We start from the raw sequence: 22993 nt of genomic DNA on the forward strand, positions 1-22993 counted from the left end.
TGATTATAACTGAGTTGTGAACGATGTAATTGAACATTGATAATTGAAGATGTAATTGTAATTGAACCCTGTTTAGCAGCTCACAAACAGGCTGAGAATGTGAGTCAAAGTAGAGCTGTTCTTCCTCGGCCTGTGGGAACCTGGCAGCTGAAGTCATTGTGCTCCTGTCAAAGGGAACGACGACAGCGGTGCCGTGAGAGCGCACGAGAGTGCACGTCGTACATACACGGCGAGTTATTGCAAGTAAGCAGGTCGTTCATCATCACGGTGCCAAGTGCTCATAAAGGCTCTGCTGGAAACGGAGAGTTAGCGCTAGCATGAACATCCATAACGCTGTGATGAAAACAAATGGAGCTGAAATTCATCCAAGGATCAACTTTCACACACACGACATCATCAATTACCAGCGCGCACGTGAACTAAGAGCATGCACGTGAATGTGTTCCTTATATTAAGAGAGAAAAAAAGAAAAAACCTCAATTTCCCCGTGTTGATGCACATGAATGTTTTACGTTGTTGGATACAGGTCAGATAGTGGAGCCCAGAGCTTTTAGTTGTTATGCTGCAAAGAAGAAGTGGAACAAACTGCTGCAGAGCTGAAGTCAGCAATGGGAATATTTTTAAATCTAAGTTAAAGACTTTTCTTTTTCTCTACTGACTACGACTGAGAGAGAGATTTTTACTCATTTTATTGTTGATTTAATGTTTTTATCATTTTTCTAGACTGTAATTTTTTTTCTGTTGCACTTTTTAATCATGTAAAGCACATTGAATTTCCCTGTGTATGAAATACACTATACAGATACATTCTCCTTGCCTACGTAAGGTCCACATGTTAAAAAGGGACTAATCACTCATAACTTTAAAATGCCAATAAAATGCACATAATTACTCCAAAAACACACAACACTAAATAAACAACTAAAAACAAGACTCCAAAAACAGACAAACACTAGAAACACAGAAAAAGACGACAAACAACAAAAACACGGGAAGAAAGGCGTGTGGCGACGAGCCTTTATGTGACGATGACTGGGGCACTATTGCACTTTAAATAACTTTAAATAACTTTAAAAGGCCAGCATAACTATTACCTGTATCTGAGTGTGGACGTCACACAATCATAGAAATATCAAGTATACATCAGAAGTACTTGGTGCAGACATGCGCAAACATATTTCACTGGTAGTGTTCTGAACTTTGAGTTTTATATATAAATATGTATCACTTAATATCACATGATTTACTTTGTTTCAGATGTGTTAAGAATGTTGAGATCACTCCAAACTACTCGTGATGAAGTATTTAGATGTATTTTATTGTAGTTTTTTTACTACTAATTTTGATTTGATTTGATTTGATTTGAACCATGAACACAACAGCGGTGTATCTCACACTGAGGAGAAATCAGACTGAATGCTGATCACTCTAGTGATCAATCGATTCATCGGCCTATGCCGATACGCGTAAAACACGCAAAAATCGGCACGCTGCTGCGTTCGCTGATCCACTTTATTAACAGAGCGGCTGTTCTGTGTTGCTGCAGACAGAGGCCGCAGAGCCCCTCCCCTCGCTAGCAGAGCCCCTCCCCCCGCGTGCAGAGCGTGAAGGAAGCTCTTCAATCCCAACGGCAGGTTTTAGACTTTCAACTGTTTAACTGAGTGTTGTTCTGTGTGTGTGTGTGTGTGTGTGTGTGTGTGTCTTTCCCTCTCTCTCTGCTTCTCACTCAGCGCTGCGCTAAGAAGGAGAGTTTTTTTAAAACTATAATGTAGAACAGAAACTTGAACAGTTTGTTGCTTAATGCACATCTGACATCACATTATTTCCCTCAGTTAATTTATGTTCTGGGTTGTGTTGGAATGGACTATTATTCATGGTTTCTTTTTGTGTTTAATACTATAATTATATTTATTTATAATCCTGTTAATAAAATATATCTTCAATCAGGCCAACTTTTGTCAAAGCTATTTTCAGGACAAGGACGAACAGTTCTCTTTTATAATATTTCATGAGATGTCTCACTTTATTTATTACTTAGTGTAGTTCAACATCACCTTTGTTAATTTTAATAAATGTTCCTTTTTTAAAAAATGAAATTTGTACCATTTGTTATCATCTTGGTGTCATTTTTATGATGTAAATTGAACAAAAGTAGTATCGGCTCCAAATATCGGCTCAAGAAAATCAGCAGTCTGTATCAGTCATTGGCTAAGGATGATGGGGAAAAAAAAGGGTATCGGCCCTAAAAACCCATATCGGTCGATCCCTAGTTCACTCCAATAGAAAACAATGGATGTTTACAGGCAGTGGGGCCGTGTGACATCATCAATCACATGATTACAAGATGGAGGAACACAGGCTCTAAAACTGTAAAGTAGTCCTATTTTTAAAAGTTAATAAGCATGAAAATGGTGTTTAATAATGTGTTTTAATACGAACTACTAATAAGGACATGTTAAAGGTTTTAGGACACATTTGTAAAAACAGTGGAGGATCCTTTAAGAGGAAAAAAGAAAGAAACAAAGCATCTGAATTTCCCCGTGTTGATGCACGTTGTTGTTTTAGGCTATTTTCCGTCCCATGGCACCACAACACAAAAGAGAAAAATAATCATAATGATGTTTTCTCATGCAAAAAAGCATCAGCAACCCACCAGATAAAACTACATCCTGTAGGCTGCTGAATTAGCTGCCAATGTTTCCTCGCCTTGGGGTCAGAGCCTGAAATGAGGTTAGCGACGAAGCAGAAAGACATTTTTACCGTCTCTCTTCTCTTCTTATGGCTTTTACAAAAATACCCACGTGTTTTATCGCTGCTCAGATAAAAAAAAAAAAAATCAAGTGAAAGCTGCTGAAGACCATGTTTAAATATAGCACGTCACAAGAACGAGGCTATTTAAAGAGTGTCATTGACTTCAAACCCAGATTACCTGACGAACACTCCAGAGAATCATCGTCCTCAACACTTTTCTCTTTCTTTTCAAGGACTGTCTCAAAACGAAATGACGGCTGCTGCTTTTGTTCTGATCCGCACAAAGTTAGTTGGTGTGATCGCACGTTAGACACGGCGCTGCTGACACAATCACACAGAGTATATCCTGTAATACATCACCCTCAACACCTCGCACGGACGCCTCCATCGCTCGCTGCCATTAATTTAATCAAGTTGCACAAAAACACACGGAAAGAAACGGGGCCTTTATGTGATGACTGGGGCACTATTGGAGGGACAAGGTTGATTGGGAGCAGCTTTTTCTGTGTCCTCTAACTGTGTGGGAGTTCATTATCACATTCACAGACACTAAGTGTAAACAACACACTGTCATTTACAGTCAAAGTACCTCCATCAATTAGCCACACGCTAAGCTGCTCAAAGCTGATGAAAAATTATCAAATAAAGCTCATCAGCCAATCACAGAGCAGGAATTCAGCAAAGACAAAATTTCAAAGTGAGCATCAGAGTCGTGTTAATGGAAATGAAGCAAACATCTGGACGGGTTAAAACTCTAACATTCATTAAATAAAGGAGAGAATCAACAATAACAAAATGACAAAATAAAAGACAAATGCACAAAATCGCTCCAAAAACACACAACAAAAAAACATTTAAAAAGGACCTTCCAAAAACACACAAAATGACAATACAAATGCATGAAATTAATTAATAAGCCAAACAACAAAAACAAAACCTAAAAATGACTTCAATAATACAAACAATTACAACAAAAAGGCACACAATAAAAGACAAATAGACAAAATTATGATAAAAATGCAAAAAATGACTAAAAAAACAGACAAAAGGAAAAAAAACCCATTAAAATTACTGAAATTTACACAAAAAATGCATTAAATTACTCCAAAAACACAAAAAAAATCACTTAGACTCCAAAAACAGACACAAAACACTGAAAAAAGACTAAAAACACAACACTATAGAAATAACCCTCCAAAAAAAGATTGGTGTCTATTCTAATGCTGACATGTTGATCATGTGACCCTCACATCAGATACAGTGATAAAAGTTGCTAATCTTTGCATCAGAAATTCACCTCAAACACTTTTCATTCACAATGTTAAGTTAAAGAAAAACAAAGGGACTTAAAACTCCACTTAGAGCTAAGAATACTAGATATTAACATACATATTTAAGATGCATCTCAAAATACCATCATTACTAATTAGCCACACCCAGTCAATAGATTTTGAAAATGTAAAGCAACATAAAATCTACATTCTCACCAATAATCACAAAAACATCTTAAATAATTGGGATTTTCTTTCAAAGTTCCTGCTGTTGCGTCTACGACTGATACAAACCCAGATTAAATCAACATCAACTATTCTCTCAAAGACGTTAAAACATGGAATAAACAGTTTTTTGAGTCTCATTCTTACAAACACATTGAAACAAAACAGACTCATCCTTTGTGGGCCATTCAAGATGGCGGCTCACGGACTCTTTACGTGGCTTTGAGTCCAATCTCTAAAGGAGTACAAGAAGCTAATACGTTCACTTGATCTCTTCAGCCCCAACGGACCCGCCGGCGGGGGCAGCTCCAGTTTCTGTGACGCTCACGGGTCTAAATGTTGTAAAGAGTGAATAAAATCACACATTCTATAACTGTCTGTAATTCTCAGAAACTATAGAAGCTAAAGCTGTAGCTAACCCACATTCACACCACACACACCAGGCCATTATGTTCAAAGAGGGAAAAGTCAACAACTCAGCATTTTTCTACTGCTGTGAGTCACAAAATAAACACAGATCTCTAAAACAAGAGTCTACGTGAAACTACAGGCTGAGCTGAATCCACTGATATACAGGTCGGGTATGTTACGTACCAAAACAACGCCACAAAGTCAGAAAATACACAGCGACAGAAGTCAGCAATGATGACAAACGGTGTCTTATCTTTGTTGTTTCTGATCAAAAGTTGCTCCAATGTGCATAAAACTAGATATTTTGATAAATACAAATCGTATCGTCAGATAAACACCACCATTACACACATCTGAGCACTTCTTAGTCGAGAAATCCGTCCAATGAGGCACAAAGCGCTCGTGTGCAAAATGGCCGTCCCTCTTTACCCAGCTCTGATTGGCCAGGGCTAAAGCCACTCCCATAGTGTTTGATGTCATCAATTTCTACAGGTTCTAAGCTTCACAACACTGTGTCAATCATTCTGATTGGTCAAAGCATTGCTGAATAACACCCATGCGTAACGGCACCAAAGAGTGGAACCAAAAATAGCATTACGCATGGCACAGCAGAAACCTGAGTAAAAATGAATGTGTTTATTTCAAGCAAAATGACAACATCTAGTTCAATTATTTCTGCTTTTGTAGCCTTCCCTATTGAGAATTAGCTTTATGTTTGATGTAAATCTACAGATTTCTGTATTTAAAAGATGATTTATTGTCACTTAGTATCATATATTTCCAAAATGTCACATCATCTGTAACCACTAAGGGTCCTACTTTAATCTGAATAAAAATTAGCCATGTCGGTCATGTAGAAGCTTAGAAAATATTATTTTTTATGGGTATGTGATTTTGGGAGAAAAGTGGCTGCAGGTTGACAGGTTTTACACGTGTAGCACATCAGTAAAAACATGAACAGTGTAAGCTAACCACAGCTAGCGTACGTACATACCTGAGTAGGCCCAGTAGCTCTCCTCCTCAGCGGGGGTGGCTCTCCGTGGCCTGAGAAGGCGTTGAAATGGTGCTGGAGCTTGGTTCCACGGTGCTGGGGCTTGATTCCTCGGTACTGGAGCTTGGTTCCACAGTACTGGAGCTTGGTTCCTCAGTACTGGAGCTTGGTTCCACGGTGCTGGGGCTTGGTTCCTCAGTACTGGAGCTTGGTTCCTCAGTACTGGAGCTTGGTTCCTCAGTGGTGAGGCTTGGTTCCACGGTGCTGGGGCTTGGTTCCTCAGTACTGGAGCTTGGTTAATCAGTGGTGGGGGTTGATTCCACGGTGCTGGGGCTTGGTTCTGGTTCAGACCCCTTCCTGTTATTAGTGCTGTGGGGAAGAAGAACACAGGTTCCCATCAGGTCACAGTAAACATCAGAACCTGCTGAGTGTGTCCTCAGGTTCCCTCGCTGCACAATAACGATCAAAGTCACCACAAAGGTCAACGTTAGGAGAAAACAGACGCACAGAGATTTAATATAGTGTGAAAAATCACTGCCTTCGTTTCTGACACTTCTTCATATTTGGACTCGTTATCAGATCTAATTTTCTGTCATTGATTAGTTTTTCATTACATGTGGAATTATCTGCTCCTTTGGGCTCACAGAAAACACCAATTAACTGAAAATAACTGGGTTTTATTTAATAAAAAATAATAGGGTTAGTATTCACGTCACCAGCAGTGCGTTATAGCAAACATAGACGATCATCATTGTATACAGTAACCAATCAGCACCAAGCAGCCACACAGAGTAGGTGTGAAGTAACAGAACTTTACAACAATAAAATATACAAAAAGACAACAAAAACATGCAAAATGATGCAAAAAAATAAACCAACACTATAGAAAAATATACTACATGACAATAAAAAAACACAAAACACACAGAATGACAGCAACATGTACCAACAATAACAAAAACAAGGATATAAAAGTACACAAAAATACAACATAAATATGCAAATTTCCTCTCCAAAAAAGCAAAAAATGACTAAACAAATCTCCAAAACAACTCCAAAAACATACAAAATTGCAATAAAATATACAAAACAGCAAAAATACACAAAATTCTGCAAAAATCTTACATAACAGAAAATTATACTAAATGACAACAAAACAACAAAAAACACACAGAATGACAACAAAATAAATAAAGAACAAAAACACAAAAAATTGTGTATAAATACACAACAATACAACATAAATACACAAAGAACCTCTCCAAAAAAAGAAAAAAATCCCAACAAAAATACAATAAAATAGACAAAAGGACAACATAGATATACAAAATAACAACAAAAATACACAAGATGACTCCAAAAACACAAAAAAACTACAACAAAAATAGACAAAATGAATCCAACAAACAATATGACAATGAAAACGTTGATCATGTGACCCTCAGATCAGATCAATCACATTTCTGTCTCTCCTACTGTAATAAAAGTAAATTCTCTGACTCAGCGTTTAAACACAATAAACAAAGTACAAAGTATGGCTGATTTTTAGTCAATATTAATGATAGCTGCTACGCTAGCAGTTTGTAATGCATCCCATGAAACGACCTGTGGTAGCTTCACGTCTTTAAATTGGACTCTAATGGAAAACCTCTGAGGTTAAAAAGGTTAAAAGAAACGTTGTTTGTTGTGGTAAAGTCAGTGATGTGATCTCCCACATGTACTCATGAAGAATAACACACTCACAAACTACACTAATTAGTTACACTGGCTAGAGGGAGGCATGGGGGGAGGGGGGGCTTTTAATTGATGCAAATAGACCACCAGAGCCTCATCAGCATGGCTTATTACTGGTTGCCATGGCGACGCCTGTTAGCAGGGATTCAATATCATGGTTTTTATTCCTGAGATCTGCTGTTTCATCAAAACCTGAAAACTAAGAGTGATGGAGCTCAGCATTCTCGAGGGATGGGGGGGGGGGGGGGGGGGGGGGGGGTATGTTCTATCCAGACCAGTCCACCGCTGTTATTAAGTCAATGGTTCTCAACATGTGGCTCTTTATGTATTCATTTTAGTTATTATCCCCCAGAAAACCTTAAATGGGGGAAACTTTTTAACCCCATTTGACATTTTTCAACTTCCTTTGTCCCATTTTTGCCCCTTTTCAAAACTACAATATGTCAATAAATATCCTTTTTTCCCCCTTATTTGACATTTTTATCCAATTTTTGCCATTTCTTTCATTTTACATTTTTCACAATTGTTTGCCACATTTTGCTCATTAAAGTTCCCCTTTGCCATTAAATACCACCTGCTTCATCTTTATTTGCCCATTTTTTGCCCACTCTTGACTGATTCTGGCTGAATTTTGTCACTTTTAACTCTTTTCTTGTCACTTTTGGCCCATTATTGGCCATCTGTTAACATGTCTGCTTCTACTCACTCGTCAAAAAAAAATAAAGTAGTGGGCCGGACCACTTAGAGACGACGTCCCACCGGGACACTGTCCGGTATGGCAGATGGCCAGTCCACCCCTGGGATTTGGTTATTATGGAAGACTGGTCCATGTTGGAAAGGGTTAAAAACTTAATTTGTAAAAATGAATCAGTAGAATCTGTGATGGAGAGAGACGACTACTGACTCCTACTGAGGCTACAACATGTGTTCTCCATCATTGTGTATTTTTTTGTTCTTTTTTGGCTGGTGTTTGTTAGACAATGAGGCAAAAGTTACTCTTTTACTTTAGTTCTCCAAAGACCTTCTATATTTCATTAACGCGGGAAATAGATGGAAAATACACTAGAGGGGAACATTGGTGGACATGATGTCATTTTATTATTATTTTTCTTTGAAACCAATCAAACGTAATTATAATCTGACACAATATCACACATTTACACACAATTTGTCTTCGTAATCAGGTGGTCATAGACAAAATCTGACGAAACGCGAGGCGATAAGTCAGACTTCAGCTTCTGAAATATAAACATATTCATGACAAGGACTAAACCAGGGGTCACCAACCTTTGTGAAACTGTAGCTACTTCATATTTACTGTATAGTCTGAAGGGTTACCAACGTAAAAACATAGGAAATGTTTACGTTTGAACATGCAACACTTTATTTCTCCTACTATATGCAATTATTTCATTTCATAGAAAATTATTATCTTCCTATTTCACTATAGCTACAAACAAACTACTTTAAATGATCGTATAATGTAACGTCTGTTAAATGTAACGTTTGTCATTTTAAAAAAAGGCACTTTGCATTTCAAACATTTATATTTTATATGTAATATTTATATATATATAAACATACCACAACCAAGTGCTGCACAATCAATCATATTTTATTCGTGATCATAATTTTGGTTGCCAAAATTAAATTAACCTGATCGTCGGCAATATTAACCTTTAAAATGTGAGCTCTGCACTCTGTAATAATGTATTATTATGTTAGTTAGCCTTTGGTACATTTTAAATTCTTGAATTCTAATTACTATGTTATTATAATAACAGCTTAATTTTGCACTGTAAACTGTACATATATTGTTTGTTTAAAAGTAGTGCAATACAAACAGATTTTTCCCGAATATGATAAATAATTGTGATTATAATTGTGATTACAATATTAATCAAAATAATTGGGATTATTATTTTTGGCTATAATCGTGCAGCCCTACCACAACACACACATCTGCAGCACTTTGAGACACTGGTCACAATGTTTCAGTGCAAATAAACATTTAAAAATGGTTAATCACGTGCAGTAGTATTTATTTAAATATTAATAGTAATAACTACATCTCTCACAAAAATGTGATTGTTTATTGTTGTTGTTTTAGGTTTTTTTGGAGTTTTTTTGAAGTATATAATTGTGTTTTTCAACTCATTTTGTGTGTTTTTGTGTATTTTTGGAGTAATGTTGGACTTTTTAAAGTCATTTTGTTCGTGTTTTTTATGTTGTTTTTCTCATCTTCCAGCTAGCCAAAAGTGGGCGGAGCCTATAGCTGCGAACTTAGAATGCCGATACATTTGTTTGTTACTGAGTTCAAGTGAAAGTTCACAATTAGCAAATGAAAATAAAAACAATCTTTTTTCTTTTAAAACACATCAATTAATGTAACTTTTGCAGTGAAATCATTTTTTTTTTGTTTTTTTTTTAATCAACAGATTTGTTACACATTTGTTACACTTCATTGTGAATTTTTATTTTTACATGGTCTCGTGAGTATTTTGTATCGTATCGTTAGTTAAATATTGTATATTTTAAATATAAAAGTTTAATTGTTTTTCTAAATAAGAATGTATCGTATGCAGAGAAAGGTGAAGGTATGAGTTGAACAAAGGTTTGTGACGGACGTCTGCAGTCCTTACCCCCACCTCCCCATAAAGACCCACCCCCATGGTCTCTTGTTTTAATTCTGTGGGATGTAAGCATAGCTCATGTCTGTGAATGCCAATGCAAGGCCTTCTATGAATTACATTATTGATTCCCAATAGCACTCAGAAGGTAAAATGTAATTATGCACAGGCCCCGCCCTAACCTCAGCAGTCTTCTTCTTCTTCTTCTTCCACTCTCCAGCTTCTCATCAATTTATATTCAGACCTCCAGCCCGTCTGCTGCTGACCTCTCTAGAACATTCTAGAACCTTTAAGAGTTGTCTTTTAATCACGCCCTGACAGCCCATGCTTTACCTGGTTGTTCTACAGCATCAGGTGAGCGACTGTAAACTACAACATTTCAAAAACAACCTCCACAAAGTCCAGAAATCATGTACGAGATTCATTTTAGTTCTGAGGCCAATCATAAATGAGTTTGATCTGAAGTAGGATGCAGAATTTAGGCGGGAAAATGAGTAATTGAATCATTATTGTGCTCTGGTTTGCACAATTACGTATAAATAAATGATAAAATATGTACGGCACTGATAATATCAAAGCAATAAGTGACAGATTTCAGTCCCTGCAGAATCTACACTTTAAATTTATGTGTATTTGTGGTCATTTTTATGTAATTTGGGGAAATTTTGTGGAATAATTTGCAGGATCTGGGAAACATGGAGAATTCTTTTAACGATTTGAGATTAAAAATGACTTTAATCATTGATTAGGATGGGTAAACTGGATTAGTTTTTATGAGGTCATTTACACAGTGATTTATGGTTTCTCTGCCTTTTTTTACTTTCATGCACGTGTACACTATAGACATTAGAAGCATCAGATTTAGACATTTTATCATTGATTTTATTTTAATTAATTTATTATAAACATGTCAAAACTATTGCATGTAACACAATGAAAACATTAAAAAAAGAAAATGAATACATAAAAAATAATGTTATAAAATATATAAAAGTCATAATTAATGAATCTATATAAATCATATAAACTGATTTTACGTGGGAATATAAGTAATTTCATTTAATTTAATATGTACGGCACTGATAATATTAAAGCAATAAGTGACAGATTCCCTGTAGGATCTATACTTTAATTCATGTGATTTTGTGACAATTTTTTATGTAATTTGGGGAAATTTTGTTGAATAATTTGAAAAAAGTTGCAGGATTTGAGAAACATCATTAAAATGACTTCCTTCATGTGATATACAGTAAGCATGGAGGGAAATAAGAGCACCGCTAATATTGTGGCGTTTTATTAAATGTGTGTATTATTTTGGAGATATCTAATTTAATTAGTTGGTAAAAATTAATGGTTTCTTTGACTTTTTTGTTTTCTACATGTGTGCACATAGACACTGGAACCATCAGGTTTAGGGATCATTCATTTTATTTTATTAACTATTTGTTCCAGACATGTCAAAACCATCACATTTAACACATAAAAACACAAAGAATGTTGTAGTTGAATATATAAAAGCCCTTATAAATACATCTATATAAACAATAAAGTCAACATCTCTATATAATACATCTATAATAAGATCAATTCTTTCAAGCTCCAAATCTACTAAGAGTTCTTTTCAAGAGTATTTTTTATCAAACTAAATGTATCTTATAATATAAACACTCAATCATTTGTGTTTGAAAAAAGATGAATTGCAGATATATTTTACATTAATGAAGAGTTAAAGCTCGTAATTAACGATAAATATCAGGTGCAAACACATTTCACAGTCAGCTAATCTTAATGGGTTCATTATTTCAAATTTAATGTCAGGTTTAAAGGGTATCTGAAGTGGGTTTTATGAGCTCTTGTATAATACTAGAGGTTTGATGATATAAAGTTCTTCATATAGTCCTCGTGAAATAACTGATTTTCAAAGACCCTCCATTGTGCTACTGACCAAACTTCCTGTTAACTTCAAAATAAAAGCCCTATTTAAAAAGGGTTACAAAAAAAATAAATAAATAATTCACGACACGAAGAGATGCTTTTATTTTGAAAAGGAGATGTTTGATTTTTTTTTGCTTGAAGATGGTCCCAGGACCATTTTACTTTTTGCTCCCAATGCATCATGGGACGGTTGAGTATGACTAGTGTGCCCACCGTGCACGCTTAAAAAATGCCCCCATATAGTATACAGTACATCCAGGAATAAAAACAAAAAGATGCAGTTTTTTTTTTAAATGTATGAATGAATTGATTTCTAAATTAATCATTTACTGCAGTTCCAAGAATAAATGCAGGGACTAAATATGGTGTTTTTAATAAAGTGGAAGCTTAGTCATAAAAAGGGGTTAGGACGTTACCTGTGTGAAAAAAATAAATAAAAAAATAGAATCTAAAAACAAAAGGTGCAGGAGAGTGAACGAGGAGGAAAGACGGTAAAAATGTAAGTTTATAAAAATAGGGACTGGTGCTAAACTCAGGTCAAAATAAGTGAGTTTTAGGTTTTAGATGATGCTGAGGAACAGACAGAGAAAATGGAATATGAAGAAAAAATAGCTGGAAACAGAATTAAGCCCTGACGATAAAATGAGTTTCCTCTCTTAGCAACAGTTACTAGGTCACTGATAGACAGCTGCATAGCAACCAGTCAGAAAGAAAGGATAACACAGGCCTAGAATGGTACATATGAACGTATGAACGTATGAGGAGGAGCTGCTGTGGAATGATCTCAGTCATATCAATCATTGTTAAGCTCTACTAGTGCTCAATTCTAAAGTACATGCACTCAACTTAGGTTTACTAGTGCACATGTAGACTTTACTAGTGAAGTACAAACTGTCACTAGTAGCACTAGTGACTAGTAAATCCAGGCTTCCCATTGGTATTCTTAAATATTCCAACCAATCAGAGAGCTGGATTTGGTTCTAATCCCTCCTACTTATTTTACATTAGATCTACTATTACTAGTACATATGTTTTTAAATGTTTTGAGTGTACTAGTACTACTACTAGTACTAGTAAACAGCTGTTTTTTTCTACTAGTAAAGGTTTTTGGTGCACTAGTGCGAGAGTAAAACTTCATAATAAAGCAAAATCATCTTCTAGGAAACAATTTTGTGTTATTAGTAGTACTTGTAAAGTGCTTGTAATTTATTTTCTTTTGACTAATATTAGCTTTTAGGTCTAGTACTCTCAAATTATTCCACTAGTAGTAGAACGTTTTTAGTATACTAGTAGTGAAGCCAAAATATTCACTAGTAGTCCTAGTAGAACTAATGTAAATCCAGCTCTCTGATTGGTTGCAATACGTTCAAAAGCCAATGGCAAGCGTGAATTTGTTTTACCCGCCCCCTTATTAGCATATGTTGCTAACTAGTGACACATTTAGCTTCACTAGTAAAGTCTACACTGATAAACCTAAATTGATATCACATTTATGTTTAACCAGATTTCCATAGATGCACTTTGTTTCACAAGTAGCACTAGTGAAGCAACAAGTCACTACTTAGCATCATATAATGCTAATAAAGGGTTCCTACAGCTTCAGTCAAATTAAATTCAAGACTTACAAAGACTTTTTTAATGCTATTTGAAATGAAATTTAAGACCAACTTCACAATAAGTGCATCATGGCTGCCCCACAGTAAACACACACAAATACACAAAATGACAGTAAAATACACAAAAAAAAACAGATGAAAACAATCAAAATCACTCCAAAAACACAACTACAAAAAAAGCCAGAAATCTATAAAACAAAAAATGTAGGTGTATTTTAGTAGGATTACCATTAATATATTAGTACTAGTCAACATGTGCACTAATACATGAGTAAGCAAAATACATAATTCACTAGTAGACAATTTTGTGTTCCTAGTAGTACTAGTAAAGGTAATAAATTCACTAGTAGTACTAGTAAAGGTAATATATTCACTAGTAGTACTAGTAAAGGTAATAAATTCACTAGTAGTACTAGTAAAGGTAATATATTCACTAGTAGTACTAGTAAAGGTAATAAATTCACTAGTAGTACTAGTAAAGGTAATAAATTCACTAGTAGTACTAGTAAAGGTAATAAATTCACTAGTAGTACTAGTAAAAGTAATAAATTCACTAGTAGTACTAGTAAAGGTAATAAATTCACTAGTAGTACTAGTAAAGGTAATAAATTCACTAGTAGTACTAGTAGACCTAATGCATATTAAGTAGGAGGGATAAGAACCAAACCCAGCTCACTGATTGGTTGGAATAATTTCTGAAGCCAATTCTAAACCTGATATTCCTTTCCCCGCCGCCTCATTAGCATAAGATGCTAACCAGTGACACCTTTTGCTACACAAGTAAAGTCTACTTGCACATTAGTAAACATAACACACTAAAAAATCCTGATAACTTATGACAGAATGAGTTTACAGACATTCAGAGGATGTGTGTGTGTAACATCATCTATATTATTTATAAAGATAAAATCGACCCCCTGTGGTCGTATATTTAGTGTGAGAGTCTGATAGAGTTCAGACAACCAGACACGCACGCGCACGCGCACGCGCACACACACACACGCACACGCACACGCACACGCACACGCACACGCACACGCACACGCACACGCACACGCACACACGCACACACACACACACACACACACACACACACACACACACACACACACACACACAAATGAGACTTTTCATCAAAAAAACAAAGTGAGGGCGTTGAGGGTCCAATAGCCCCGCCCAATAACAAAGAGTCGACCAATCACTGTCCTCCTTGTGTGGTGAAGAAACAAGAAATCACAATAAGAATGAAGAAAAAACACTTCAATGATCCATCAACAGGACTCCACATCCCACAATGCAACGCACCAAACTTTACCAACACTAAATCATCAGTTTATTGATCAAACACAAACTACGTCATCTTTGTCTGATAAATAATCATTGTCTTTATCAGCTTTAATCCCATTTGAGCCAAACCAGTAAAATCATGTGTTTCAATAGTTTCCTTTAGTTTTTTCTGGTTTTAGTAATGCTAAGTCTATGTGCGTTATCAGCTCCAGATCACAGTGGAACCAGTCACCCAGTACGTTATGATGGAATTAAACAAACGCCTCAACAAGAGCCCATGATTCTACATTTAATTTAAATGAAAAAATCTAGAATGTTCTTCCATGTGTCGATATAAAGGTTTTCACTACTGCGATAACGTAACCTCAGATTCTAGTGGTGTTTGTATATGTATATGTTCACCAATCAGAATCGCCAAGAACCGCCTTCCTGGGCTGCTGGCCAATCAGAGATGGTTACAGGACACAAGCTTGTATGCGCTGCAGCGGGTCTCAGTTACCCCTCAGTTGAGTGTGCTAACAACAACGACACTATAAAATCCACGTTAACGAAATCGACTAATAAAAACGTAATTTAGCGTGGAACACGGAAATGGACAGAATCGGGTTGAAACGCCGTCACTGTGAGAAAAAGAAGGTTTATTTTAGGGGGAAATGTTTTGGGACCACTCACTATGGTGCACCGCCCGCCCCCCTCCCATCCTGTACCCATTAAACACCACCTAAACATCACCTAAAGCACCTAAACATCACCTAAACCACCACAAACACCATCTAAACATCACCTAAACCACCACAAACACCATCTAAACATCACCTAAACCACCACAAACACCATCTAAACATGACCTAAACCACCACAAACACCATCTAAACATCACCTAAATATCACAAACACCATCTAAACATCACCTAAACCACCACAAACACCATCTAAACATCACCTAAACCACCACAAACACCATCTAAACATCACCTAAACCACCTAAACATCACCTAAACCACCACAAACCCCATCTAAACATCACCTAAATCAAACCACAAACCACCATCTAAACATCACCTAAATCACCACAAACACATCTACTAAACATCACCTAAACCACTGCAAACACCATCTAAAACATCACCTAAACCACCACAAACACCATCTAACATCACCTAAACCACCACAAACACCATCTAAACAACCACCTAAACCACCATAAACACCATCTAAACATCACCTAAACCACCACAAACACCATCTAAACATCACCTAAACCACCACAATCACCATCTAAACATCGCCTAAACCACCACAAACACCATCTAAAACACCACCTAAACCACCACAAACACCATTTAAACATCGCCTAAACCACCATAAACACCATCTAAACATCACCTAAACACCACAACACCATCTAAACATCACCTAAACCACCACAAACACCATCTAAACATCACCTAAACCACCACAAACACCATCTAAACATCACCTAAACCACCATGAACACCATCTAAACATCACCTAAACCACCACAAACACCATCTAAACATCACCTAAACCACCACAAACATCACCTAAACCACCTAAACATCACCTAAACCACCACAAACACCATCTAAACATCACCTAAACCACCACAAACACCATCTAAACATCACCTAAACCACCACAAACACCATCTAAACATCACCTAAACCACCACAAACACCATCTAAACATCACCTAAACCACCACAAACACCATCTAAACAATCACAAACACCATCTAAACATCACCTAAACCACCACAAACACCATCTAAACATCGTCTAAACCACCACAAACACCATCTAAACATCACCTAAACCACCACAAACACCATCTAAACATCACCTAAACCACCACAAACACCACCTAAACCACCACAAACACCATCTAAACATCACAAACACCATCTAAACATCGCCTAAACCACCACAAACATCACCTAAACCACCTAAACATCACCTAAACCACCACAAACACCATCTAAACATCACCTAAACCACCACAAACACCATCTAAACATCACCTAAACCACCACAAACACCATCTAAACATCACCTAAACCACCACAAACACCATCTAAACATCACCTAAACCACCACAAACACCATCTAAACACCACCTAAACCACCACAAACACCATCTAAACATCATCTAAACCATCACAAACACCATCTAAACATCACCTAAACCACCACAAACACCATCTAAACACCACCTAAACCACCACAAACACCATCTAAACATCACAAACACCATCTAAACATCGCCTAAACCACCACAAACACCATCTAAACATCAACTAAACCATCACAAACACCATCTAAACACCACCTAAACCACCATAAACATCACCTAAACCACCACAAACACCATCTAAACATCACCTAAACCACCACAAACACCATCTAAACATCACCTAAACCACCACAAACACCATCTAAACAGCACCTAAAAACCACCACAAACACCAATCTAAAAACAATACACCTAAACCACCATAAACACCATCTAAACATCACCTAAACCACCACAAACACCATCTAAACATCACCTAAACCACCACAATCACCATCTAAACATCACCTAAACCACCACAAACACCATCTAAAACACCACCTAAACCACCACAAACACCATTTAAACATCGCCTAAACCACCACAAACACCATCTAAACATCACCTAAACCACCACAAACACCATCTAAACATCACCTAAACCACCACAAACACCATCTAAAACACCACCTAAACCACCACAAACACCATCTAAACATCACCTAAACCACCACAAACACCATCTAAACATCACCTAAACCACCACAAACACCATCTAAACATCACCTAAACCACCACAAACACCATCTAAACATCACCTAAACCACACAAAAAACAATCTAAACATCACCTAAACCACCACAAACACCATCTAAACATCACCTAAACCACCACAAACACCATCTAAACATCACCTAAACCACCACAAACACCATCTAAACATCACCTAAACCACCACAAACACCATCTAAACAATCACAAACACCATCTAAACATCACCTAAACCACCACAAACACCATCTAAACATCGTCTAAACCACCACAAACACCATCTAAACATCACCTAAACCACCACAAACACCATCAAAACATCACCTAAACCACCACAAACACCATCTAAACATCACCTAAACCACCACAAACACCACCTAAACCACCACAAACACCATCTAAACATCACAAACACCATCTAAACATCGCCTAAACCACCACAAACATCACCTAAACCACCTAAACATCACCTAAACCACCACAAACACCATCTAAACATCACCTAAACCACCACAAACACCATCTAAACATCACCTAAACCACCACAAACACCATCTAAACATCACCTAAACCACCACAAACACCATCTAAACATCACCTAAACCACCACAAACACCATCTAAACACCACCTAAAACCACCTAAACATCATCTAAACATCATCTAAACCATCACAAACACCATCTAAACATCACCTAAACCACCACAAACACCATCTAAACACCACCTAAACCACCACAAACACCATCTAAACATCACAAACACCATCTAAACATCGCCTAAACCACCACAAACACCATCTAAACATCATCTAAACCATCACAAACACCATCTAAACACCACCTAAACCACCATAAACACCATCTAAACATCACCTAAACCACCACAAACACCATCTAAACATCACCTAAACAACCACAAACACCATCTAAACATCACCTAAACCACCACAAACACCATCTAAACATCACCTAAACCACCACAAACAACATCTAAACCATCACAAACACCATCTAAACATCACCTAAACCACCACAAACACCATCTAAACATCACCTAAATATCACAAACACCATCTAAACATCGCCTAAACCACCACAAACACCATCTAAAACATCACCTAAACCACCACACAACACCATCTAAACATCACCTAAATATCACAAACAACCCATCTAAACATCACCTAAACCACCACAAACACCATCTAAACATCACCTAAACCACCATCTAAACATCACCTAAAACCACCACAAACAAACCATCTAACAGCATCTAAACCACCACAAACACCATCCTAAACACCACCTAAACCACCCCAAACAGCCATCTAAGACCTCACCTAAACCACCAAACACCATCTAAACATCACCTAAACCACCACAAACACCATCTAAACATCACCTAAATATCACAAACACCATCTAAACACCGCCTAAACCACCACAAACACCATCTAAACATCACCTAAACCACAACATAACACACATCTAAACATCACCTAAACCACCACAACACCATCTAAACATCACTCTAAACCACCACAACAACCATCTAAACATCACCTAAACTTTCCACAAACACCATCTAAACAATCACCTAAACCACCACAAACCCATCTAACATCACCTAAATATCACAACAACCATCTAAACATCACCTAACCACCACACACACCATCTAAACATCATCTAAACCACCACAAACACCATCTAAACACCACCTAAACCACCACAAACACCATCTAAACATCACCTAAACCACCACAAACACCATCTAAACATCACCTAAACCACCACAAACACCATCTAAACATCACCTAAATATCACAAACACCATCTAAACATCGCCTAAACCACCACAAACACCATCTAAACATCATCTAACCACAACAAACACCATCTAAACATCACCTAAACCACCAAAACACCATCTAAACATCACCTAAACCCACCACAAACACCATCAAAAACATCACCTAAACCACCACAAACAACATCTAAACCATCACAAAACAACCATCTAACATCACCTAAACCACCACAAACACCCATCTAAACATCGTCTAAAACACCACCAACATCCCACCCCCAACACCATCTAAACATCACCTAAGACAAACCACCACAAACACCATCTAACATCACCTAAACCACCACAAACACCATCTAACATCACCTAAAACCACCACAAACACCATCTAAACACCCCTAAACCACCACAAACACCATCTAAACATCGCCTAAACACCACAAACCCATCTAAACATCACCTAAACCATAACAACACCATCTAAACATCGCCTAAACCACCACAAACACCATCTAAACATCACCTAAACATCACAAACACCATCTAAACATCGCCTAAACCACCACAAACACCATCTAAACATCATCTAAACCATCACAAACACCATCTAAACATCACCTAAACATCACAAACACCATCTAAACATCGCCTAAACCACCACAAACACCATCTAAACATCATCTAAACCATCACAAACACCATCTAAACATCACCTAAACATCACAAACACCATCTAAACATCGCCTAAACCATCACAAACACCATCTAAACACCACCTAAACCACCATAAACACCATCTAAACATCACCTAAACCACCACAAACACCATCTAAACATCACCTAAACCACCACAAACACCATCTAAACATCACCTAAACCACCACAAACACCATCTAAACATCACCTAAACCACCACAAACACCATCTAAACATCACCTAAACCACCACAAACAACATCTAAACCATCACAAACACCATCTAAACATCACCTAAACCACCACAAACACCATCTAAACATCACCTAAATATCACAAACACCATCTAAACATCGCCTAAACCACCACAAACACCATCTAAACATCACCTAAATATCACAAACACCATCTAAACATCACCTAAACCACCACAAACACCATCTAAACATCACCTAAATATCACAAACACCATCTAAACATCACCTAACCACCACAAACACCATCTAACATGCATCTAAACCACCACAAACACCATCTAAACACCACTAAACCACACAAACACCATCTAAACATCACCTAAACCACCACAAACACCATCTAAACATCACCTAAACCACCACAAACACCATCTAAACATCAACTAAATATCACAAACACCATCTAAACATCGCCTAAACCACCACAAACACCATCTAAACATCATCTAAACCACAACAAACACCATCTAAACATCACCTAAACCACCACAAACACCATCTAAACATCACCTAAACCACCACAAACACCATCTAAACATCACCTAAATATCACAAACACCATCTAAACATCACCTAAACCACCACAAACACCATCTAAACATCACCTAAATATCACAAACACCATCTAAACATCACCTAAACCACCACAAACACCATCTAAACATCATCTAAACCACCACAAACACCATCTAAACACCACCTAAACCACCACAAACACCATCTAAACATCACCTAAACCACCACAAACACCATCTAAACATCACCTAAACCACCACAAACACCATCTAAACATCGCCTAAACCACCACAAACACCATCTAAACATCATCTAAACCACAACAAACACCATCTAAACATCACCTAAACCACCACAAACACCATCTAAACATCACCTAAACCACCACAAACACCATCAAAACATCACCTAAACCACCACAAACAACATCTAAACCATCACTAACACCATCTAAACATCACCTAAACCACCACAAACACCATCTAAACATCGTCTAAACCACCACAAACACCATCTAAACATCACCTAAACCACCACAAACACCATCTAAACATCACCTAAACCACCACAAACACCATCTAAACATCACCTAAACCACCACAAACACCATCTAAACACCACCTAAACCACCACAAACACCATCTAAACATCGCCTAAACCACCACAAACACCATCTAAACATCACCTAAACCACCACAAACACCATCTAAACATCGCCTAAACCACCACAAACACCATCTAAACATCACCTAAACCACCACAAACACCATCTAAACATCGCCTAAACCACCACAAACACCATCTAAACATCATCTAAACCATCACAAACACCATCTAAACATCACCTAAACATCACAAACACCATCTAAACATCGCCTAAACCACCACAAACACCATCTAAACATCATCTAAACCATCACAAACACAGCCTAAACTGGCAAAAAAACTACACAAATCATCACTGACTCATAAATCAGAGCCACCAGTGCCCGCTTAACTTTAACGTGTCTGTAAAACTTCGTCCGTTTCTCATGTAGCGCTGCAAATCTTTATCAATAAATCATTGATCCCTGAGGGGAGACATGGTGACATTACTGCTGTTCTCATAAATCTTTATATGACCTATAAATAAATAAAAAGGAGCATTCAGAATAACTTATATCTACCTTTTAATTGTATCTTACTCATTATTTCAGATAACATTTTTGTTTCTTCACACGAGTTAAAAACTAGTATTTTCTGAAAAAATTGATTAATATTTCTAAAAAAAATTAATTTAAAAAAAAATGTATGTGGAAAACACGGAATTTGGAATAAGAATAAAACGCATATGCAAAACTATTTTTAAAAATCGTATATCGAATCCCAATCGCAATATGTCAGAAAAATCGCAATTAGGTTTTTGTCAAAATCGTGCAGCCCTAGTGTATATCAAATATAAACTCTATCGTGCAGCGTGACTGCTCATTCATATCAACATTTTCTTCATGATTTAGCAGCTTAATAATATATTCTCTGTTTGTTTTCCACAATTACATTAAATCTGAGTCCTGAAGTCTAAACTAGAGGGAGGGGGACATTGGCTCACGTTAGCGTTTTTATGTCCAAACTCACCAAAGGTTCCCTTTTAGAGTAAAAACAGAGCAAAGTGCTTCCTGTCATCCATCACATGGAGCCGTTATAAAGTGTTTGTTCAAGACTTGATTAAAATGCACAGGACGTAGGTTTCTGTACTCACACACACTCTCACACACACTCTCTCACTTCAGAGGGAGCAAAGATCACAGTGTGGTAATGTATAGACACAAACACACACACACACACACACAGACCTACACAGTGTGTACATCCCATGGTTGGCCAAGTCACTCATTTTCTCTGGTGATTCACTTCATTAGCATTCTTTAAATCTGCCTCCAATGTCCTCAGAGCGGGAAGGACACACACACACACACACACACACACACACACACACACACACACACACACACACACACACACACACACACACACACCACAC

General features: G+C 37.1%; 1 protein-coding gene across 1 annotated transcript in view; it reads right to left on the reverse strand.

Moving 5' to 3' along the window:
* LOC114463275 (receptor-type tyrosine-protein phosphatase gamma-like) overlaps window positions 1-22993 on the reverse strand; it is a 303535-nt gene that overhangs the window by 217064 nt on the left and 63478 nt on the right. The window contains exon 2 of the mRNA XM_028446736.1: window positions 5653-6018. Within this exon, the coding sequence (XP_028302537.1) occupies window positions 5653-6018 (366 nt within the window). The remainder of the gene's footprint in view (window positions 1-5652; window positions 6019-22993) is intronic.

The sequence above is a fragment of the Gouania willdenowi genome, chromosome 5, assembly GCF_900634775.1.
Source record: "Gouania willdenowi chromosome 5, fGouWil2.1, whole genome shotgun sequence".
Taxonomy (NCBI): domain Eukaryota; kingdom Metazoa; phylum Chordata; class Actinopteri; order Blenniiformes; family Gobiesocidae; genus Gouania; species Gouania willdenowi.